This window comes from Crocodylus siamensis, chromosome 1 (assembly GCF_052110815.1).
Source record: "Crocodylus siamensis isolate JL-2025a chromosome 1, ASM5211081v1, whole genome shotgun sequence".
NCBI classification, from domain to species: domain Eukaryota; kingdom Metazoa; phylum Chordata; order Crocodylia; family Crocodylidae; genus Crocodylus; species Crocodylus siamensis.
Window position 1 is genome coordinate 197,651,779 of NC_143395.1, and position 25,039 is coordinate 197,676,817.

At 42.9% G+C, this 25,039-nt stretch overlaps 1 protein-coding gene across 1 annotated transcript in view; it reads right to left on the minus strand.

Moving 5' to 3' along the window:
- CFAP61 (cilia and flagella associated protein 61) overlaps positions 1–25,039 on the minus strand; it is a 212,687-nt gene that overhangs the window by 63,409 nt on the left and 124,239 nt on the right. Inside the window, exons 19-21 of the mRNA XM_090051987.1 lie at positions 18,754–18,852; positions 13,957–14,125; positions 10,762–10,936 (exon numbers count right to left, since the gene is read on the minus strand). Coding sequence (XP_089908113.1) covers positions 10,762–10,936; positions 13,957–14,125; positions 18,754–18,852 — 443 coding nt within the window. The remainder of the gene's footprint in view (positions 1–10,761; positions 10,937–13,956; positions 14,126–18,753; positions 18,853–25,039) is intronic.

Genomic DNA, 25,039 nt, shown 5'->3' on the forward strand with positions numbered 1-25,039 from the left:
AGTCAAAAAGGCCAAGGCAGAACCAATTCAATCTAGGCAGCTTCTTCTAAGACGCATAAGTTTAACCAATAACCAACTGAACTGACATTCAGTTTTCAATTGGGAAAGGCAGGAGAAGGCCTGCACTGACCCAGGCCAGTAGGCATGGGGTGCTAGAGCACATCTCCCAGCCTGCTGACCATTGCCAGTGTCCCCAACTGGCTCCCCAGTACATGCCCCCAAACCCCTGCTGTCCTCCCCATAGGGGGTCAAGGTCCAGGAGCTGGTCCACCTTGGGGGAGCCTCAGGAAGTTTCCCCCTGCCTGGGTTCCCCAATCCAGACCGCCCAGGGGAGCTGAGGGAATCCTGCTCCGTTCCTGGCTGCTGATCCCCGCCACAGGAGGGAGGGAAGGAGAAGTCCTGCCAGCCCAGTGCCTGTGGATACAGCCCAGAATGGGGGCCCTGTGCAGCCCCAGGGAGCTGAGGGGAATTCTTCCCCTTAGCTGCTGCAAGTCTAAGGTAACCTCAGGGAGTAGAGGGAAATTCTTCAACTCCCCTGCAACTAGCCTCAGACTCATGGCAGCTAAAGCAAAACCAACTATGCAGGAGCAGGAGAATTTCCCTCCATTTGGTTTATGTGTATCTTTTATTTCTAGCCCTGGAGCTCCCAAAGTGGGTGGGACTGGGCAAGGGGTGAGCAGGGCTAAATCAGACAGGAGATGTGTTGGCTTACTGTGGTCCCAGCTCAGCAGGGAGTTCTGCTGCTGGGTCTCTTGCAAGAGATTAAAATTGCCTGAAGGGGGGAAGAGCACTCAGAGAGAAACTGTGGTGCCATCATTTGCCCATCCCCTGGTGGGCCACTTCCTCAGTGCACTTCACACGAAAGACATACATACCACACTCAATCCTGCTTTATTTAAAATAGGGACAAAATGGCTATTGATATTGATTGGTAGACATTTGGGCATGGTGTTTAGCAGAGAAAAGAAAAGCACTTTAATCCTAACTTGTAATACAATGTTGCAAATAACATTAAATAGACCAGCCCAAATAGGTTACACCTTTAAAAACAAACTTCAGGCAGCAAGTGAAGATTTCCAGTCATTCCAAAGAAGGACCATCTCTACAGCTTAACGATTAACATTGCCCATGTTTTAATACAGATGGAATTTAATTTGTAAGTGTCACATCAATACCTCAACAATTCTCATTAGCCACTTTCTTGTTTGGAGGAGGGCGGTGAAAGGGTATTTTTCATTATCTTATTCAAAATTTCACTTACCCTTTATTTGGCATGTATTTATAACCCAACATATTAGTAAGCATATGATCATGATTCATAATAATCATAACTGATGTTCCCAATTTGTAATGATCTCATCAACAGGTTTAAACACAGGTTAAGAGGACTGAGATAATTCTCTCATGGAGTATTCCGCTCCATGTCCACCTGGAAACAAAGAGGCTCCTGGGTAACTTCTAGGTAGAACTTAAGCCTTCTTTTCTGAATGATAGGCAGAGTAAAGAGTGAGCTCATTCTGACTGTAAACTAGAGCCTGTTGGCCACTGGATTATGATGAACCTCCTTGTGGCTCTTGCTAGGCTCAGATACGAGTCATTGCCTAGTTCAGGGGTGGGAAAAATATGGCCCATGGGCTCGCTTCAGCCCACCAAATGATTCTATCCAGCCTGCGGCTGCTCCTTTGAAGAACAGTATCCGGCCTGTGGCTCCCCTGGCTTTCAGTTCCTCTTGCCTTTCTCCCTTCCTGATGCTGTAGCCAGCTGCAGAAGCAGCAGACACTCCCCTCCCCAGCCCACCCTGTCCTGCCCTGCAGCCCCCAGTGTACACTCCAAGGCAGGGGCACTGAGCTCCCAGCCAGGCTTCTGTCTGGTGAGGCTGTCTGTGTGCAGCTCTGACCCTGCAGCTGTTCACAGACTAGACAGTCCAGCCCTCAGCAAGTCAAAGCTTAGGAAAGGTTCTCCTCGCTAGCAGAGGAGAGCATGCAGGGGGAAGAGGGCCAGAAGCCATGCATTTTCCAGGCATTGCCTGGTACTAACGTGGTACTGTGCTGTATTCCCCGCTCTGCTTCGGGCCATGCCAAGTGGACACAGCTGAAGTGGCTAACATGGCTCCTGCTCAACCCTGGTGCGGCTCCTGCCTGCCTGAGTCCCTGGCACATGGCCAGGCCAGGCCAGTGCCATCCTGTGTTCCTATGTGCTGCCTTGGATGACGTGGATGCAGCTGGCACAGCTCCTTCCCAACCCAGCTGTGTGCTGGGGACTTATGGAAGGGGAGAGGATACAGGGAGAAGGGAGCCAGGAGCTGCAGGTTATCCGGGCCCAGCCAGGCCAATATACTGTCCTGTGTTACCCTCTTCTCCCTGTACCCCTCTCCCACCCCAAGCCCCCAGCACACAGCCAGGTCAGGCAGGAGCCACTCCAGCTATGCCCACATGGCCCAAGGTGGCACAAGGGAACACAGGCACTGCCTTGGCTTGACTGCCGGGGACTTGGGGCAGAGGAAGGGGCACAGGGAGAAAGGGGAGAACAAAGGTTCGGTTCCCCTAATATGTGGGTGGGCAATAATTTAGGCTAGAGGACCACTTAGGGTGTTTTGGTGAGCTGTTGCAGGGAGGGGGGGTGTTGATGCAGCCTACAACAGCTCACCAAAACTCCCTAAGTGGCCCTCCAACCCAAATAACTGCTCACCCCTGGCCTAGATGATACAGAGCTAGAAAGAGACCATGTAAGAGAGAGCCTGAGATGAGGAACAGATGTTATATTTGTCCCTGAATAAGTTATGCCTATGTTTGTCCCAAAACAAAAATATCCTGGGTTTGGTTTGTACACACATCACCTTTTATTCAGGTTTTAATGAGCAGCTGAATACAGTGCTACTTTTCTACCACTGATTCAATGATGCAGTCCTGGGATAACTGTACAGCATACTTTACAATATCCCTGATAAACTGTTACTACCTCTTAACTGGGAAACTTTTTTAGGATTTACTGCAGGACACCAAACATGAATGTCTGTATGGCTGCACGTTCTCCTAGGATAAAATTATCCTGGGATAAATGTGACATCTGTTTGCAGTCTGACTGTTGTCTAGTAATTAGGGCACTCATCTGGGCAAGAGGGTGGGCAATTATTAAAAAAAAACTGCACCAAGCTTGTTTCTGCTTCCTGGGGGAATGCACCAAACACTATGTCAGTGGTTCCCAATCTCTGACAGATTGTGCACCACCAATTTAAAACGTTACAACCTTAAGTACCACCAGCAATTTTTTCAGTTCAACCTTAAGTACCACTAGCATATTTTCGTCATATAAAAGACTTACAATAAATCTGATAATGTATACCACTGACAGGTTGTCTGAGTACCACTGGTGGTACCTGTACCACGGATTGGGAACCACTGCACTAGGTTATTATATGAGGGAGGCAGCAGTAGCATTACACCGGGGTGGACAATTATTTCGGGCAGAAGGCCACTTACCAAGTTTTGGCAAGCTGTAGCTCCGCCCCTTGACAGGTGCTCTGCTGCCCTGGTCACCATCTTGTCTGTGGGGGTGGATAGGTGTGGGTGTGGGGTGACAGAGCATGTGGGTGTGTGTGGATATGTGGGGTGTTGGTGGGTGTTGGGTTTGTGGGGGGCTGTATGTGAGGGGAGGCTAGCTGGGATGTGTGACGGGGTATGGGTGTATGTGTATGGTGGGGGGGGTGGGACTCACCATATGAACACACACACACACACACACACACCAGGGTACCAGCGCAGCCCCATGCTCCCAGTCCAATGATGCAGCCAGGAACCACGTAGTGCTGGAGTAGGGCCGGGGCAGGAAGCAGGGAAATGGCTGGGGGTGTCATGGGGCTGGGCTTCTGCTTCCTACTGCCGGCTTCCCCTGGGTCCTACTGCCCTGATTTACATTGTCTTTGACAGGCAGCCAGGAGCAGATAAATATTTTCTAAAATTTTTAGGGGTCCCACGGGTCAGATAAAATGGTCCAGTGGGCTGGACGCAGCCCATAGGCTGTATTTACCTACCTCTGCACTACACCCTTTAAAGAAAACCATTGCTTCTTGTAGGAAGCCCAGGCACGGCAGTTGTGTTAGGGGTGCCCTGAGAATGCCGACTGGATGGAGATCCTCAGGTTACTTAAGCAAAAAAATACTTGCTCTGTGGATCCTATGAGGCTTAGGACTGAGCAAGGAATCAGTTTCACAATGAGTTGCTCAGCCATGTCAAAACAAGGGCATCTGTGAAGTTTAGACACTTCCACAGTTAGATGGCAATGGAATGGGGGATTCAGGATTCTGGTTTTTCACTCTGGCACCTAAATTCCACCAAAGTCCCACTTCAGAGACTCAATTTCTTTTTGGACCTGGCTTAAGGTGCCCAAACTCAAGGCTGCACTTTCCCTTTGTGACAAAACCCCAGGGTGCACTCGGGATAGTCTGGAACTGCACCACATACTGTGCCTGCTCCAGAACTTGCACTATACACAGTGTCTGTCCAAGGCCAGCCAGAGTGGGGACCATGTGCAGCACACTCCTGGACCAACCAGACTGCGGGCTGGATTTGGCATAATGGGGGGAGAGGGAGTACCAGACTGGCCCCATGCAAGTGATAAGCAGTGCAGGTCCCAGAGTGGATGCTGTGTGTGGTCTGCATTCAAGGCCCTGTGTGTGCACATGAGGTGTCTGGGTCAATGTGAGACCAAGGGTCAGCACTTGGGGGCCAGATGATGTGACTCTGCAGGCCAGATCCTTCCTGTAGGCTGTACCTTTGACACCGCTGCTCTAGGGTGTTTCTGCCTCTGGATCCATGACACTCCTTGTTGGCAAGGTGCCAACACTGGGCATAAGTGACCTTTGTGTATCTATCCCTAGATGTCTATCTGCATGTTAGTAGGTCTGTGTGAAGCTTTGGTCCCCAATTTGATTCAGCGGAGATTTGGCCTCATTGGGTGGCCGCATCTCTGAATCCAAACTGAATCAGAGGACCCTTTAGTCTCTCCGAATTAAATCAGAACCATCAGAATCGATTCAGAGAGATTTGGAAAGATTTGGACATAGGGACAGCTTTAAATGTTTTTTTCTATATACCTTTAAGTAGTAGGGACTCATGAGTGCTGTGATACTGGGGTGCATGGAGTATTCCACAGGAGCACGGTGGGCTCCACAGTGTGCTTGGCAGCAGGCTTGGCAGCAGACCTGGAAGTGGACCTGAAGCACTTCCGGTTCACTTAGGGTCTGCCAGGGAGTGCCCTGGAGGGCCCCCCCACGTCCCCCATTTTGGCAACTGGTGCCTTCTGGGTCTGGGGTGGGGCACCCAGCATCTCCCTGTGGCCGATTGCTGAGCTGAGGGAGAGTGCCCCTTTCCCCCCCGTGTGCTCCCCGGCATTTCCGGAAGTGGACCAGAACTACTTCTGATCCACTTCCAGGTTCGCTGCCAAGCATGTGGAGGGCCCCCTACACTCCTGTGGGATCCTCCACGTGCCCCAGCATTACAGTGATCAGGAGCGGTGCCTGCTACCTCACGGTATGTAGAAAAAATTTTAAAGCTGTGTCTATGTCTGAATCTCTGATTCTCCAAATCAGCATTGAATCTTCAGATCTGGATTTGGCTGAATCAAGTCAGGGACAGTGATCCAAATCAATGAATCAATGTCTCTGATCTGGGCTGAATCCAAACCCAAATCAAATAGGGCCCACTTTGCACAACCTTAATGTTTAGGTGCCTAACTGCTTTTGAAAATTTGGCCTCACGACTCCATATAAAAATAAGCAGCAGGTGCAGATACACTTGTAAAAGAAAATGTCTCTTTTGCTTAAACCAGCAGTTTAAACATTCCAAAGATAAATAGCAACTCTATCAATGAGCAAGACATAAATAGACTTGAAAATAATATTCTTAATTATATTTGGCTGGAGATTCATGATTACTTCCAGGACAAATTATTGTGAAATCACATATTGAGGATTTGGGGCCAATCCTATCAAGTGCTGAACGCTTCTAGTTTTCACGGTTATGTCTTGTTGGATTGGGCCCTGAGCTTTGGTGCAAGGAATAGACAACATGTAGTGTCAGATCTTTACAGTGTAAATTTGCATAGCATTGACTTTGATAGAGCTTCATAGATATACACAGGCTGTGAATCTGATCTATGAGCAACAAAGCATTTATCTAGTACAGTACGTTGGAAACCATAAAAGGAACCGCATTAGATTAAGTTAATAGGTGACTAAAATAGGACCATTAAAAAAATGGGATTAGATGAAGGCACCATACAATTTGCATAACCCAGAGAAATCAGAATGACATTTCTGAACTGGAAAAATGAAATGCATAGGCAGTGTGACAACCAATAGAGCATGGGATTGATAATCAATGAACTTTTCCCCATATGAAATGTATTCATATCCAATTTTCAACTTCTCCCATTGTCTAAAAAGTTCTAAATTGTGAAAGTTTTAAAATGAGTTATTCATTTAGCTTGGGCATCTGATGAACAAAATATTAAAGTCTGAATGAAATCTGAATAACAGAAATGTATGAGCCAGTATATTACCATTGCTCAAAGATAACAAAACTAAATTGAAGAGCAGAATTAGAATTAGGAGAACAAGAAGAGATGGCCACGAGGTGCAGTCAGCCAGATGGAAGTGACAGCATGGCCTGCAAACAGCTGACAGACATCCAAATCAACTACTGATCTTTGTAGACATCCTGTTTCCAGACCTACCCTGGCCCAGTCACTTATCTGTAGAATAGGTTAGCTGCTGAAAAACAGTTTTGTTTTCCCTTTTCCCCACCACCCCAGAGTGCAGGTTTCCTGTACATAGATGACATGAAGTCTGAAAGAACAGGATCTAAAAAGGAATGTACATGTTCTCTATATGGAAAATAAATGATAAAGAGGACAGTGTCACGGTGATTAGAACATGAGCTGTGAGAAGGGGAAGGCATAGGAAGAGTCTTTGTAGAAGAAAGAGGAGGGAACCAAAACAAACAAGGCAAAAAAGGGACATAGAAAGATGTCAAGGAGGCATGGGATGCTGCAATGGGGAAAAAGCTGTGTGTCTAACTCACTATGGCTCTGGTAAGAAAAAACCTTCAACTGCTGTAATTGTGCACTTGTGAATTAAGCATGTAATTAAAGATACGAACAGTGTCTAATTAAGAGATCCATCTAGACGTCATGACAAAAAACAGCAGTATGGCACTGACATGATCAAAAAGAAGGGATACTAACAAAAATTAGAAGCTGACTTAGATTTAGCTTCTTATAGAACAGCTTAGACTTCAAGAGCATAAACTTTCAAGATATTTAAACTCAGTTTTTCTGAAGTTTTCCAGCTGGTCTCAGGCAATCTTACTGAACACACTGGTGTGAGTAAATTCCATACATTTGCCTGCAAACTAAGTAGGTGAAGAACTGCATTTGCAGTCCTTTCATGCAAATGCAGCTGGATGCCTCAGTTGGAAACCAACTAAAAATGTATATTTAGTGTTTAGTACTGATGAAATCTAGATGCAAAAGCTGTTTTATTTACACCTTTGGTGCCAAGCTGCTGCAAGTGCAAAATATTTACTTCTGGGAATATATGAACTGATGTACTGTCATAGCCAGCATCTTACACTTTTTGGACAATTCAGAAAGCTTTGGAAGACAATTTGAATGTTCTAGCAGTTTGACAACTTTTTTAAGGTCAATCAAATGAAATATGAACTTTTGTAGGTTATACCCTATGCCAGTTTTCTTTATTATGCCTTCAATTGAAAGCAGATAGATGAAGACAGGGCTGTGCTTTTAGGACACCAGTTGTAGCAGCCAATCAGGAGTACCTAGAGCTAGAAGTAGGAAATGCAGCTTTACATTTGTTCAGATGTGACACCTGGACGTCCTATAATGTGAACCCATTTTAGTATTTCATTTCTTTTTTGGCAGCGGAAGAAATTTATCTTTGTTCATATTGGAATTCTAACAATGCCCATTCAGTACACATTGGAAATGGATACATACAACACTTAAGGTGTGGAAAGACCTAACACTCAGAACATTACAAATATATTTTAAACTCCAAGTGCATCCCAACAAGTGCTCATGAGCAATTTGCAGTGACTCAAACTCATTTTGAGGCACCACAAGTCATACATGGCACACGTGCACCTGTTGGCCACACTGCAGAGTTGCAGCATGGTGCCAAAATTTGGTGATCCCGGTGGCAAAAAAACCCAAAAAACCACAATCAAAAAAAAAAAAAAAGGCCACAAAAAGCAGTGTGGTGCATGTGGCAGCAGCATGTGCTGCCAGAAACAGAGCCTGGCCAGCCAGAGCCATACTAGCCAGCCTCCCAGCAGCTGGATTGACACCACTTCTGCCCCAGGAGGCCCTCAAAATCCCAGGTAAAGCTACTGGGGTCAGCATAGGTGTTAGCCCTAGCCTCCCCTACCCCATCTGGGACAATTTGCCCGGCACCAACTGCACATGCAGGGGCATGCACAGTGGCAAAACGCAGCAGCACAAATTTGAGCCTCTCCTATTTTTGCCATGGTAACTGCACACCCTTGCTTGTGGGGACATGTCCCAAGAGACTAGGGCCAAGTACAGGCATTACACTTTTACTGGTATAAATGATTGGAAACTGGTTCACATCCAAAATAAAAGTTCAGCATACATAGACTGGTTTAAAAATGGTGGCACACAGCCTAAGATTTGCCCTCTCCACCAAAGAGTGAATGTGTGTTCTACTGATCTAAATTATGCCACTTACCTTATATCAATAAACCACATAACTTATATTGATTCTGCCTTGGGTTTTTTGAATGTGTGTATGTAGCCTAGGTGTGAATGCTACTTGAAACTAGTTTGCACTTTTTGGTATATTTCAGAAACACACCAGAAAAATCAAGTACTATTTTGAGCCAGTCCCCCTTGAATTGGTTCAATGTTATGGGCAGACACAGGCTGGAAATAGATGTCCTCTATGAAGCACGATTACCTGTGCCACAATATATTGCAGCAGAGCTGATCCACTTTACAGACATCTAACAGATGTTGCCAGAGATGTTGTCCCCCAGGGTTGGTCCCCTGTCCCTCCCAAGGCTTCATGGGCCCAGTGTGGGGGGAAAAGGGGCCTGAGTACCCTTCCTCAACTTGGAGCAGGCACCTACATGCAGGGAAACCCCTACTTGCAAGATACAGGAGAATCTCCCAGCAGAGGATTCCCCTGGCACCTGTCTGCAAAGCACAGACAGGGGAACTCCCCATAGAGGTTTCCTCCTCTGCTTACATGTGTTGTCCCAACCCAGGGGTAGCAGCATGAAAAGCACACCAGGCACCAGCACAGATATTATGTTGCTGTCCCTGGGTCAGGAGCCAAGTGCAAGTGGAGTAGGGGACTCCAGACTCACACCCCAAGCAGGGGCAGTGTACCTAGGGCCCATTTCCTGCAGAATCCAGCCCCTGAAGCCTGAAGGCGTTTCTGTTTGGAGCAGTGGAAGAGTGTGGGCTGCCACTGGCAGCCCACAGTCTCTTGGCATAAGTAAACAGACGTCAGCCATTTAAGGGAGGCACAAATCATTAGTACCTTTCTGACACTGAAACATTTAAGCGCTTGGGGCCAACAAAAGTCTATGATGTCTATTCAATCAGCTCTTGTGCTGCCACAAAATTTTTATGGCAGCACAAAGTAAACATCTGTTTGCAGGCACAGTGCATTCCATGCCTGGTGTCTGGTCAGTCCTACAGGCATCCCAGACTGCAACGTTCCTCACCACCCCCAAACCCATGCATACTTCAGCCAGTCACAGGCTGCTAAAGTATAATAAACTCATATTTAGGAAACAGAAGAAAATATTAAAGTGATAAGATCACCCACCCTTGGGACTCTCAAAGCATGGGTACAAACATACCTCCCTCCCCACAATGAGGCTGGGTGCTCACTTCTATCCTGTGGTGTCAGAGCCACAGTACATCATACAATTGTGAACCAGTTCTGAATCAGTGATATAGTAGAACGGTTCAGTTATATCTGTCCACACCCTGTCCTGCTAAAATTGTGAACTGGTTCTCAACTGGTGACATTTTGAAATGGTTCAGTTGTTATGTCTGTCTGCACCCACTGAACATAAAACCATGTACATGAAATGGCAGAAGCTTTCCATGAAAATTCAAGATATTTTGGTCACATTTCTAATAGTCATTGGTAAAAAAATATAAGAGGACATCCTGAAGATAGTTTCAGAGAATACAAATGTGGTAACAGACAGAGACATTCACACAAATGTGCAACTTTTACAGTCTCAGACAATACAGTGCATGTTTGAGTCAGTGTGAAGATCTGTAACCAAAGGAACTGAATACAAAAGAGGATGGAGATTTTTTAAAAGTCTTCCCTAATTTAGACATTTTTTCTTTGTCATGCTTTTCAGATCTACACATTTTCCATGCAATTGAAAACCACATTCACTAATTGAATTATTATTTAATTAGTTAATTAATTATTCTAGCCAGCTTTAGCATTTAGGACATTGATGCTGTGTTATATAATAATTACAGGTAATTAAATTATCTCAAGCTTGTTTTCCTGTCAAAATATGCTGGGTATCAAAAAATGACAACAAACTGTAAATTATTCTGGAAGACAAAGCTTGGCAGCTGAAAGATTTTGCTAGCATTAATTAGACACCAATTATACAATGGAAATAGAGAAACAATAAGCCCTATAATCATTTCTGAAAATGTGCATATATTTGCTAAAATTCTTACCTCCCATATTGATAAAGTTTTCTTTCAGCCATTGTGCGGCCTTTAAGCAGTCTTGATCATCATGGAGAATAAAGAGATTGGTAGGAACTTTGCCCGTATATCTTTGCTTATAGCTCTTTGTGACCTCCCTGTTAGTCAAGAGTTTAGTGATATCTGCTCCAGTGGGACATGGGACCTGACATAAATAAATACAAAGCACGTATAATTTGCAAAGTGTTAAAGAGATACTTTAGATAGAAATGGCATAAACTATGTGATTGTGGAAGAATGGCTAGACACGTAAGTGGAAGAATGGCTAGACACGTAAGTCCAAGTCTTTTTGGACAAAGGTTCAGTAATCAACAATCCATTGGTCAGAATGAAGAGAGACCTCTGCTGGTATATGAATGCTCCCTATTTTCGTTTGCTTCTAGCAGGGCTGTCCAATTGGCAGCCCACAGGCCAGACTCCCACCCAACCACCACTCTACCCACTGCACTTGCAGCAGTGGCCAGGGTTCCCATGCTCCCCCCTACCCCCTTCCCCTGGCATTTGGTTCCTACCCCCATTCTCAGGGGTGGGGTAGCCCAGCAGGGTGCCAGTGTCACACCTGTGGTGTGGGAGGCTGCTGTGCTGTACATGCTGTGTGCTCCACAAAAGAGGGAGCCAACCTGCCCATGCTGTTTACTGCAGATGAGCTGCCTGCTCAACATGTGTGGCTGGGAGGTGGGTTGGGGTGCTGCATGCAATGCAGCGGGAAGCAGGCTGCCTATGCAGTGCATGTGGCTGGGATGGCATGGGTATAGGTGGGGAAGAGAACTAGGCTACAAATGTGGCTGAGTGGTGGGCAGGGGAGGGGAGTGGCAGAGTTCCTCCACAGCGTATGGCCCCTGGGTCTTCAGCCCATGCTGAATATGGATCCCGGCTGCCCAGAGGTTGGACAGCCCTGCCTTTTAGGATTAAAGAGGCATGCAGGCCCTTTAGGAGTCCTGTAAGAATGAACAAGGTTTTGACATACATGCATATACACAATGCATTCTGAAAAACTCATCAGACATAGCACATACCATATACTTACCCCTTTTCTACAAGGTAGTAAGTAAAAACTGAAAAGATAAATAAAATCATAATTCCATGGACGCATTCCCACCACTGCATCATGTGTCCATGAACCCCTTGGGTGCATTGTGTATCCAAGACCCTCCTATGGCTAAACTGTACACCTATGACCCTCCCACCACACTGCATGCCTGTGACTCCCACCCCTGCTACATCAAATGCTCCAGGCTCACCCTCAACTCCCCCACACTGCTGCAGTGCCCTGCACCCTGGGGTGGGGGTATGAAGTGGCAGCCAGTGAAGGGAGGGGAAGCCTGGAGAATCTGGCTGCAACCAGAAGGATGCAGGGAACGGCAACTGGGCAGGAGCTCTGGGGGTGCAATTTAACCCCTCACAGACCACGTGCGGCCAGAGGCTGCCAATTGGACAAACTTGGTTTATTATATTTTTAAAAATCTAATATTGAAAGGTTTTCACCAAAACACACTACATAATCTATTTGTCATCATAACTTTTGTGGAAATTGTCTTCTAAAAAAAGCAACATTTGGGCAATTATAAAAAAGTGTGTTCAATTTTATGGTTACCAGTTTTTTTAATGATCTGCAGTAACCCGTACACCAAGCAGCACAGCCAGTTTCTATCATGTGAGAAAGATAAGTAGTAACATGCTCCATGTGAGCCCTGAAATGGCAACTGAACTGCCCTTGGAGGCAAAAAAAAAAAAAAAAGGGCCTGATCAAAAATGGCATGGTAGCAAACAGAATATGCATTTTGCATTACCCTCTTCAAGGCAGGTGGGATCTGATGATCCAGAACCAGGCACTGATAAAAACTGGCTACAGGGAAAATCCACAGTTGGTCAATGGCCATAACTCTTAGTAAGTGACCCTTTTAAGCAATGATATGTAGAAGCTCACTTCTAAATGTATGACAATATTAGCAGCAGATCAGCAAAAAATATGAATAATGAAATATATGCTTTCACCACAAGTGTATAGCAGAAATACCTAAATACATAGATGAAGGATCTCTATAATGATTTCTTTCTTACATAGCTTAAAGTTTTGCAAAAAAATTCCTAATACAAAAGGAACGCTTCTTCTATTTTACAGCAAAACCAAATATTCTAAAATAGGAGAAAGTTTGTGCAAGAAACGAATTAAATATTTGTAATGATGCAAAACACTAAACATTATATTAAAAATGTAACTGGATAATATTACTATTACAGTAACAAATTAAACCATGATTATAATCAGTAGTTCTTTTTTGTTCAGTACGATTATATAGCATTGGTCAAGAATTACCAGTGGAATGTCTTCACTGGCCACCTGGCCCTCTAAAAAAGTGTGACCTAGCTCCATGAAACACAGGTATGTGAACATATTCTGCCACTCTTATTCATAACATGTAACCATTTTCCTCAGCCAGAAGACTTGCTGGCATCAATATGATTACTTGCCAAATAACACGGCCAGCAGGATTTAGCTCTACGGGCAGAGCCAGATCCAAAGAAGGACTTAGGTGCTTTTCCAAGCCCGAAGTTGGGATCCAACTGCAAGCCCCAGGTTCAACAATTACCTAAATATGGAAGTGGTTAAAAATGTTTGTAGATCAGGCCTAAGATTTCCTACGGTGTTCAAAGACTTAGGGCATCTATACATGTGCTCTGGGGTAGGGTGGGGGGTGCTTTAATTAGAGCGGGTCTGAGAGCTGCTGTAATTAAAGTGCCTGAAGCATCATGTGTATTCAGCATCCCATGCTTCAAAATGGCTGCAGGGTGCTGTAACTAAAGCTCATTCAATGAGCTTTAGTTAAAGTGCCCCCCACTGCCACTTGAAATGAGGGGATGCTAAATACATGTGACGAAGAGGCTGCTGGAGCATGCTAATTAGCACACATTGGAGCAGAGCTCCATCATGTGTATAGGAACCTTTAGTGCCTAATTCTGCAATCCTTACTCAGGCAAAATTTCCAGAGTATTCAAAGAGCTTCATCCTCAAAGGACTATTTTAGAGTGACAGGACTGTAGTTGTTACTGCATGGATAAAGACTTGCTGCAAAATAGTCTGCTCGTGCGTTAACCACTAAACATGTTCATCTTTAATCACTGTAAACATTAAACGTTCATTTTTCACTATGCACACAATCTTACCTGATATTGCTGCCCAGTACAGAGAACAAGGTGGTCATATGGTACTTTTTTCCCCTTGGAAACCACTACATGTTTGGCAGCTCGGTCTATGCCAGTCATTTTACCAACCACAACATTAACCCAGGAACAAAGTGACATCAGTGCATAATCTTTATCATTAAAACAGTGGCTGTGAAGAAAGAATATCTATAAGTGACATTTTAGCAGCAGACAGCAGGCATTAATTAGACATCTGGTGAGTTAGTTGAAGTCCCCTAGTGGTTCCAGTCTGTTCCCTTGCTGTGAGCTTACTAGAGTCTATAGTAGGAGAATATTCATTATAAAACACTCAGTTACAAATTGACAACTTTCTGCTAAAACCAAATAATTTCTCACAGCATTGGCTCATACTATAACAGAGTTTATAAGCCAGTCAGAAATGTATATTTTACTGTGCATCTAATTTTCAGTCTGATAAGCTGGTCAGATCTTTGCACCTGTAGAAGAAAATATTTACTTATCTGCAAATTTTCTCTCTTCAGCTATCTCTACGCAAAGCTATTTTGTTAAAAAATTCCTACTTTTGCTACCATGAGTATTCAGTCCCACCAGTGATAGCTATTGTGAGAACACCAATATAGTGAAGTTGCTACTGGTATTTTAACAACCATGTCACATAGCTGTGCTATAAAAGTGTTTAAAGCTACAGAGACAGCTATGAAGGCTGTTTCCACAACTGTAAGTAAAAGGCAGAGATATCATCATATATGGTTTTTTGTTATCCCCCTCTGGATGACTTCTTCCAAAACATAAAGGATGAAAAATATTACAACAATATTGAAACCTTCAACACTCTGTAAGGCCCAACTCAAAGCACACCACTGATGGGAGGGAGGTAAAGGTTATCACATGTGTTATCTAAGAGGAAGATTTTAACAGGTAATCCTTTTCTCAACAGTGGTTTCTACAGTAAGAGTGGAAATGTGATAATCCTTATTAAAAATATATATGTATAACTGATTAGCAATTCACTTCCAACCAAAGAAAGGGGAGAGGGGGAATTTTGAAAGCAACAAACACATATCAAAGACACCTAAGTTTATTTTTTCTATAAAATTCTGAACAATTTAATCAGTTATTCCTATTACTGTTTTGACTCACACATCTTTGATGGTAGTAGCTGCAAATAAGTAGCTGCAAATAATTCAGTTGTTTTTTTCAGATACTAGTATATTCTTGACTGCTCCCCTTTAAGTGATTTTTTTTAATGTTATGCAAGGGTTTAATAAAGAGCAATGGCCAAATTATATGGTAGATATTGAAAGTTTTGTTCAAACCTTTTGTATTTCTAAGAGATTAGGTAAAATGTTAAAAAATGATTCAGATACTTAGGGCCAGGATATTAAAAGTATTTAAACACCTCATGATGCAGACAGAAAATGTAAAGCAACATTTAAAAATACCTAAGCAGGTTAGGCAGTCAGCTCCCAAGGTATTACCAACAAATTTTGCTTCTTGCATATTCCTTGGGTCATGACAACAACAACAGTATAATACTACTGTTGATTTCAATGACAGTCTCTGAATCTGACACTGAGACAGGACTCTTCCACAAATACATGGATGAAATAATAAACAAGAAATAGTGAAGAAAAATGCACCTTACAAAACAGCAATTACCCGGACATTGAAAATTCTTATAATAATAATAAAAAAAAGGCATATGAAGGGCAGGCTGGGATTTTCAAAAGCCCATTTGTGCTTTGGAGCACATATTCCACTGACAGCCAGAGACCTGTGCTTTTACTTTAGGTGATTCTGAAAAATCCTAGCCAGGTTTCATTCTCAAGTATTAATTAATTATATTATTTATATTTGTTATTAATCTCTTTTCATATGTTATTGACTAGCTATGATTAGATAGTTATAAATGACAGTTTTCTAGCAAGTCAAAGTCCAATGTCCAACCAAATCTAACAGCCCGTTGGGGGACTGTGGTTAAGGCTCACTAGTTTCTGTAACCAGTGGCATACAGTGTCAGCATTACCTCCAGTTGCCTTTGGCTTGGAGATGGAATGACCAGGTACATACCCACAGCTGGGTCAATGGGAGGCATGGGGCAGGGACAATTCACAAATCCAAAGCAACGTTTTAACTCGCATCTCTAAAATTCATAGCAACAGACCTTAACCACTCTGCCAATGCACCCCCGCCCTCCTCCAAAGCTTTCTACAAGGAGATATTTTGTAACTGCCACTGAAAATATTGATTTACACCTGCCCTTCTTTTGAAACTGTGTTGATAAATAAAACCCTTTATCCAGTTACATTAACTCAGGTCACTTTCTGACAGGGAAAAAACCCAAGGATACTTGAAGCAGCTGAGGTAGTTTTAAATTAGTGCACATCACAATATTTTCATACATTGGTTTAAATGAGGTTTCTTGTTCAAGGTTCAGTGAGCAGACACTGAACTGTTGTGTCATTTAAATAGATGGCCCCTCCAGGGCATGGCTACATACTGGGAGCCAAAGAAACCGTGGAAACAAATGGAGACGCACAAAAGTTTTGCATATACTATAAAAAATGATAACAGATTTGTTCTCTACATATTCAAATTGAGGCTTACACTTTTTAGTTCAATTTAATTCTTAGTACAGTACCTACTGCTATGGCATCCTGGTTCATTAGAAGGGTTTTTGGTTACTATGGTAATACAAATTAATAGTTAATCATCATAATTTTCAATGAGAAATACATATTGTGAATCCAGAATTTTTATTTTGATATTGGTCCTAAGAAAACCACAAAAAGGGTCATTTTCACTTAAGATTTCCCTGTGAAGGTGAAAGCAAGAAAAAAGGAGATTGTGTCCAAAAACATATTTGCAGAGAGCAAAATAAATTATACTTGGAGTCACCTTTTGCACATGCAATGCCCTTCCATAACTTTGCTGAGAACTATACATTTCCCTGCAACCACGAATAAGAGCTACCACTTTGCCAGGAACTGGATTCAGACAATGGAATTTATTCCAGCAAGAAGTATACGTGATCAATAACATCACTGTGTTCAGAACTCCATGCAAAATTCACCTCTTTGACCCGGCTCTCCATAAACAATTTTGATGTCTACAGTCATGTGAAGCTATAAGTAGACAGCTTAGAAGTGTGCTTGTTTATACCCAAATCCAGGCTGAATTTCAAATTGTAATTTTTTTGAGTACCTTGCTTGCTTGCTTAAAAGCTTTCTTTCTTTCCTTCCTTCCTCTCTTTTTCTCTCCCTCTTTCTTTCTCCTATTTCTTTCTTTTTCTTTTTCTGACTCATCCTTTCAGTTGACAATGCTGATGCTTAAAAATTTAGTTTCTATGAATATTTTTAACTGTGAGCCCTTTCCACATCTATCACTCTGACCTGAACAAACATTCTCCCTTTCACAGTCTGTCCACTTGGATGCTATTGGAGATGGGACACAAGAAGAGGAACATTTGTCTGGCAATTCCTATGTTGCAGCCAACTCATCACACTGAATATACAACATCACAGCATCTTTTGATCTCACAAAGTATCATGGTCTTGAGAGAAAATAAATGTTAAAAGGTAAAATTTTATTCAAATGTACCTTTTAAATCAGCAATTGTGACAAGAGGAAGGCAGCACACTGCCCATAAAGTAAATCACCTTTTTAATTATTCTATATTAAGTTAGATTAAGTTTGAAATTCTCTACAAGTTGAGCTCAGTCCTCTTGCATACTTAGAAAAAATGGCTGGAATATTTTAAAAATAAAATGTATCATTTTTAATTTTATAATTTTATCCAGATTTTTAGTCCCTCATAATGACTTCCCCTTCTCTAAGTAAGCCCACAATAACTCACAGCACAGCAATATTCTGCATCAGTTTGAGACATTTGGCTGTCATAGCCTTCCCTGTGAAGCAGAAACTTCATAAGAAAGTAACTTGTCCATTGCTGCCTTCATACTAAGTCCAATCTTAATCTTAGTAAAGTCAGTGGTAAAATTCCCACTGAGTTCAGTGACGAGGCATTCACTATACATCTTATGGCTAGTTCTGCAAACTTACTAAATGCACAAACAATCTTACATGTTTTGGAATGCCTCTCATGAATATATAAAATAACAACTAAATGGGAGATCTTTTTGGAAGAAACACAAACTATTGCCTTTTTAGAAATCAAAGAAAGCAGTGAATCTAGTGATATTGGTAGTATTACAATGTGCTGCAGTGCTGACTATGAGACTTTAATAATACCTAACAACATCTGTCTAGTCAATAATACACAAATATTTAGGTTCAACTTATTTCAGAGATGAATACCGCTGCAGTGGGGAACAGCTACAGCTACCTCTTTGCCAGCATCTATTAAAGGCTGATCTGAAAAATAATATTCTAGATGAGGGATGCTCAATCCCTGGCCTGTGGACCAGATCCAGCCTCTGGCATTGTGTCATTCAGCCCACAGGTCATGCCACATGTCCAAAACTTTGGCAGCAGGAGAGTAGTGGCATAGCTCCCCTGCTGCCAAACTGCTGGACCTGTGAGGAGACCTGGGTGGTATGGGGACCAATCTTGGTGTTCAGGGCTTGATCCTGGCACATGGGACTAGCATGGGGCCCAATCCCAATGACCAGAGGCCAGCCGAGGCCATGCAGGACCAACAGCTTGAGCACTAATGTTCTAGACTCAGTACAGGCTACCTGATACATCTTTGTGTACATTATATAGAACTGTGCTTTGAAGTCACAAAACCGTTCACAAGTTTTATACTGTCCAAGCAAAAATATTTAGAAATCAAACCTGTTAATTAAAAATCTTCTGTACTTCAAGCCTGGTAGATTTTTTCCTGGAAGCCCATGAGTTGAAATCAAGGTCAGATTGTTAAACTTCAGGTGTGGACTAAAGAAAGAAAATTAAAATGCAATATGGAAATCAGCATCAATTTATTATAATTCAGTTTGGTATCATAGTAACTTGATTTTGTTTGAATATACTGTTTAATCAAGCTTTTTAAGTACAACTGAGTTTCCCAGTCCATTCCCAAAGAACTGAAGTCCCACACTGATGAGCACTGGCTGAATACATGTATCTAGTATTTTCATTAATAATTTGCTCCTACCAACTACCATCCAATAACATGTGACAAGAGTACTCCCAGCCCTACTGATGGGATGGAAGAAATAAAGATATGCCTTTGCCAGGGCTTCGGGTCATTCTGTTTCCAAAGGAAGAAAGCTGACCACTGAAGTATCAGGGGCTTTAGAGAACCTTGTAGCTACTGTTAATCCAGTCACATCTTGCAAGAGACCCACTGGAACCAAGAAGATATGTCAAGGGAACAGCAGAGTTTTTCAATACTATGTCCAGCATGGTTCTAGAAAGTAATTCATTTAAATGGACCAGTATCTAGGTACGAAGGATTCTGCCATTTTCTCAATAGCATGTGTTCTTGGCTACATAAAAGGGAGAATTCGACCCACTGTGGTTTGATTAACAAAGAGGGCTACATAATACATTAAACTAAACTAGATCTGACATTTAGAAACAAATAAATATTATGAATGATTAAGCCTTATAATCTTCAAGGCTTTGTGTAACTTCAGTACAGATAGGTACAAGTGCTAGCAAGGAAACTGTATGCTTTTTATCTACTAATGTTAATTTGTTATTCATACATTTTAAAAAATATATTCAAACAAAGTTAAAGGTCAAACTTAAACCTAGGAATTTCAAGGTTATGGCTGCCACTCGATACATGCATATTAATAGTTTAATTCTGGATTATGGATCATCTACTGTAAATCTCCATGCACACTCAGGGCACAATGTAATAAATAATCTTAATGTGCATATATTTAGACAGATTATGGGTCTGATTCTCATTTACACAAATGCAATTTTACATAGCACTTCTTAAAGTGAGTGTAAATAGAATTTACTCTCACTTTAAGATCCCTTTACACGAGCAGAATGATGTACAGTGGCCTTGGTATAAACAGGCCCATCTTCATGTTAAAACGTACCATCTATAATCTGAGCTCATTTTCAGCTGTTACTGTGGCAGTGGTGTCAATAAATATAATTAACTAAAGGGGATGGATGCCTCACAGTTACTTTATATATGATTATCAGGAAAACAGATGTAATAGCATATCATAAACACAAATCTTTTCAGGTAGAACTAAGTCCTGCTTCCTAGGTCACTTTCCTTTTGATAGGAAGCATTTTAGAGCACATACTATGTCTTCCTATATGCTGTACAGGGCCAAACCCAATGCATGCTCCAAACTTGGGTGTGGCTGTAATATACATTTTAAATCTCATTAAAAACAATAACTATGTTTCAGAAAAACTCTTAAGGACACCAAGTCAAGCACTCAAATGTTAAGAAATATCAGATGTCACTCTGTCTATTCAAATGAGAAGCATACAATTAGTGACCGACTGAGAAATCTAGTTGGCATGACATGTGTAGGCACTAAACCATGAGACCATCTTTTCTTTCCCTTCAATACTGAACTCATTCACTACATACCTTTAAACTACTGCCACATATATAGAGGTCATACTTATTACACACACCTGAGATTCACTTCCAGAACATCTTACACACTCAGTGAGGCAGGGGTTTTGTAGAAAAATTACTAAGTGGTCATGTTATTAAAGGTTGTTTTATAATATGGATGCACAAGACATTGTTTCCTAACTTCTTAGTGTTAGAAACTTAAGCTAAAACCACCTGAAACACCGCATTTCCCAAAAAAGGGAAAAAATCCCTTCGTTACCAGCAAGTTTTATTCCTTCCAATCTAGAGCATGGGCAGGCAATTATTTCAGGCAGAGGCCTGCTTACAGAGTTTTGGCAAGCTGTCAAAAGCTGCATGGGTAGCTCCATCCCTTAACAGGTGCCTGGGCCCCCTGGTCATCACCTTCCCAGAATCTGTCCCATTCTATCCCCAGCTCCTGCCCTGTTTCCACCATACCACTTAAACTCCCCACCACAGCTTGGCTTCTAACCCCCTTCTTTCTGCTTTTATCTTCTCCCCACATCTGTGCCTGTGAACCTCTTGACATCTTCTCAGTTGCTCTGTCATCTTTCAGCCAGCACTTCCAACTCCTGGCCCCTGCTAAATTCTTCTTTTTGGTTCCTTCCCATCTGCTTTTCTCCCAAACTGGTTCCAGTATTGTGTTTTCTCCTTATTCTTCACCTTTCTTCTTGTTGCCTGAGTGCTGGGAGTGAGGGAGTAGATCTTGAGCGAACAGGAAAAACAGTCTTACTGATCTTATGTGTACAGTGAGATTTTTCAAAGACTCATGACTTGAGACAATTTGGGTGTTTTTTCATTGGAGCAGCAAAGATCATATTCCCCCATCAAGATGACCACTCTGCCAAATATTAAACCTTTACTCCAAAGCATAAAAGTGATACAGCTTTAAAAAAATTAATGGCTAAAACACGTTTACATAATACATATAACTCCCTAATCTTGTTCTAGGAAAGTGATGGACTATTTCTGTGGAAACTTTCCAAAAAAGTTCAGCCCTAGGCAAAAACCTGGCAGAGAAAAAGTTCACATTGAACAGTTAGTCTGACAAAGATAAAAGCAAACTGAAACCTGATTCCTATAGTGGGAACTGTTGAGCAATCCTAAGTATTGACACTGTTACCAGTCCCACCTCTAATAAGAATATTTGTACAGGGAAAATACTTACAAATAGTAGTTGACATATTCACACACTTTTAAAACTTCATATGCTTTGACATTTTAATTCTTTTTTTAAATACAAAGGTGGAAATTGTAGGGTGACCCTTACTTCAATATCAGATAATTTGGTTGAAAGGTTAACTATAAAACACAATGAAGAACAGGATATGATAGGGGTAAAGCAGCTAAGATTTTTCAAGGAAACTTTTGGCTCTTGAATCTTGAATTCTTTGAGCTTTCTGCTACAATCAGCAAAAAGCTGATAACTAAGAATGATCTGAAGTTATTTTAGTTGGCATTTTGACTAGGGGTGGGTGTGCAAAGTAGGCCTTATTTGATTTGTTTTCGGCCCAAATCAGGGACAGTGATTCGATTCATTGATTCAGATCAATGTCCCTGATTCAATTTGGCCGAATCTGAATCTGAAGATTCGATGCCAATTCAGAGAATCAACAATTCAGACACAGACACGGCTTTAAAAGTTTTCTCTATATACCGTGAGGTAGCAGGCGTGGCTTGTGAACACTGTGATGCTGGGGCGCATGGAGTGTCCCACAGGAGTGCAGGGGGTCCCTCCACATGTTCAGCAGTGAACTCGGAAGTGGACTGGAAGTACTTCCAGTTCACTTCTGGGTCTGCCAGGGAGCGCACGGGAGACCCCCCCTGCGCTCTCCCTGGCTCAGCAATTGGCCGCACAGGGACCTCGGGTCCCACCCCGCCTCCTGCAGACCCAGGAGGCACCAGTCACTGAGCCAGGGAGGGCACAGGGGAGAGAAGAGGTGTGGCGAAATGCCGGGCTAGCGGCTCCGGCACCGCTTAGGGGAGCCGCGGGCTTTGCGGAGTTGTGCGAGCGCGCGGCTTGTGGGGCGGGATTGAGGTAGCTCTTAGCCGCCCTCGAGGTTCGCCGAGTTGGCACAAGTAGACGACTTAGAGTAAGTAGTTAGTGTCTCTTAATCTATAGGGTGTCCGTTGGTTCACGAGGTTCCAGAGCCAGCCCTTGCGTTCCAACAGTGGAGCTAGTCCAAAGCTAGGTGCGGCTGCCGGCTCCTTAAGTCCCAGAACTGGTCAACGGCTCATTGATATGGAATGTTAGTCATAAAAGTTATTACGGAGTAGATATAGAGTAAAATAAAAAGATTTATTCACTCACCTGGCCTCACCCTCTTACAAGTAAGAGGGGAGGCCGGTTGGAACGAAGTTGCAGTAAATACAAGTATAGCGAGCGTAGGTATGCTGTCTAAGCTACGATGAGAGGCAGTCGAGAAGCGGAGTCTCCGATGTTTCTTCAGTTACAGTATGCTGGATACTAAAGGGGTCTATTGGTTCACGGGGTTCCAGAGCCAGCAGCTGCCGACTCCGTAGTCCCAGAACTGGTCAACAGCTCATGAGTGGGATAGTCTATAGGGTGTCCGTTGGTTCACGAGGTTCCAGAGCCAGCCCTTGCGTTCCAACAGTGGAACAAGTCCAAAGCTAGGTGCAGCTGCCGGCTCCTTAAGTCCCAGAACTGGTCAACGGCTCATAATTGGGAAACACAAAGCAATACTGTAACACAGTGAATCGTTGTCAGTTGTCGGATTTCTGAGGCCTTTATCTTCGCTGGGATACGCCCAGGCGGGGAGGCTGAGAACCGGTCTGCGGGGTGATCAGGCCCACAGAGTTTTCCAGTTGTCGTCTCTGCTGCTTCCTGCTTTTTGCCTCTTTTATAAATGTTTGTTGGACTGCCTCTATGACACTAACTATAGTATACAGATAGGATAATTTTCTTTTACATAATTATTGCTAGGCAGATTTTCTACATAAGTTTCATTTCTGCAAAAATGACACTTTTAGATAAGAAATGAAATTTACAGAATGCGCATGTGTAGCTTAATGCCAGTGGAGAGAAGTACAAAGCGTTCATTTTGATTAACAGTCTACTTCAAGGTTACATAAATGTGAGAGTGCCGCGCGGCAGTTACACAAAAAAAAAGAGAAAATAATATAAAGTCTTTGCTAAAAACTATAAGACAGTTACAAGAGGGAGCCCTACGCGCTCTCCAGCGCACCCGGAAGTGGACCAGAACTGCTTCTGGTCCACTTCTGGTTCTGCTGCCAAGCATGCTGGGGAGCCCCCCTTGCTTCTGTGGGATGCTCCATCCGCCCCAGCACTGCAGCACTCATGAGCCCCTGCTACCGAGAGGTATGTAGAAAAAACATTAGCTGCAGAGTAAACCATCACCATCTACACGTGCAATACTATTAGGCCACAATAAACTAAATAATGCTGCCATAAGATAGTACTGTCTGGGACAGTACTATTTTACAGCGGGGTAACTAACTGCAATTAAATATACGCTTAAAAGCTGACCATGGGCATAAATTGTACCTGGTCAGCCCAACCAGCAGTGGGGCCAGACTTCTGCCTGCCACCTAGTCATATGGCTCCACACTTTCAGCACCCTTGTGCCCCAGCCAGCCCTTCTGCCATCCAATCCACCACTCAGAGCCTGGGACTGACCCCCTGTGCCTCCAACCCTGTTGTAAACTGCTCTGCCCCAGCTCAAATTGCTGCTGTCCCAGGCGCACATGTAGATGCTGTGCCCAGGAGTAGTTTACTCCAGATCAAACTTCTTTGGAGGTTATTGCTTTGAATTAACTAAGTGTAGATGCACCATTGTTCCCAAAAAGGAGGTGAACAGTGAAGTGTCCAGCTTAGCAGAAGACTAAAAAACATTTAAGTTAGCCAACACAAGTCACAGCAAATAGGAACTTCCCAGGGTTACATCAAAGTTAAATTAAATGACAGCAGTATAGCATATTAAATTCAGTATTAACAAATATAATGCAATGAACCCTTTAAGAGGGGGCATGCACTCTCCATTCACCTTATTGGATTGTAATTTCACAATTCCACAGTTACTCAAAAAAAATCCTTGAGTGGCAGAATGGTTAAGATGACTTGCTATAGCTCTGAAGGCTTGAGTTCAAGCCCTAGACTCATACCTTCATTATCCCTTCAGATGACCTGGAGTCAAAGTCAGCTGCACACTGTTAGACACATCACTCCCCTGACTCCAGAAACTGGTATGCCTTTACCACATTAGCCTCTTAGCCAGTATTCCTGGGAGGACTTTAAGCCTTGGCTTTGATCACAGGGAGGCATTAAATAAAAAATGCAACAGTCTAAAAATATATATATAAAAAGACTTTTTACATGACACAGAACCACATTACTTATTACACTTAGATATGCAGCACCACAGAATTAGAAATGTATTTGACATATTTATGGGTAATTAAATTGTCTTCTGTTAGAGACAGAGTTTGTTTTTAAAAACATGTCAGCTTCTGTGCTGCCTTGTGCATACAGTCATTTGCACCAGAATAAAAGGGGTGTAAAGT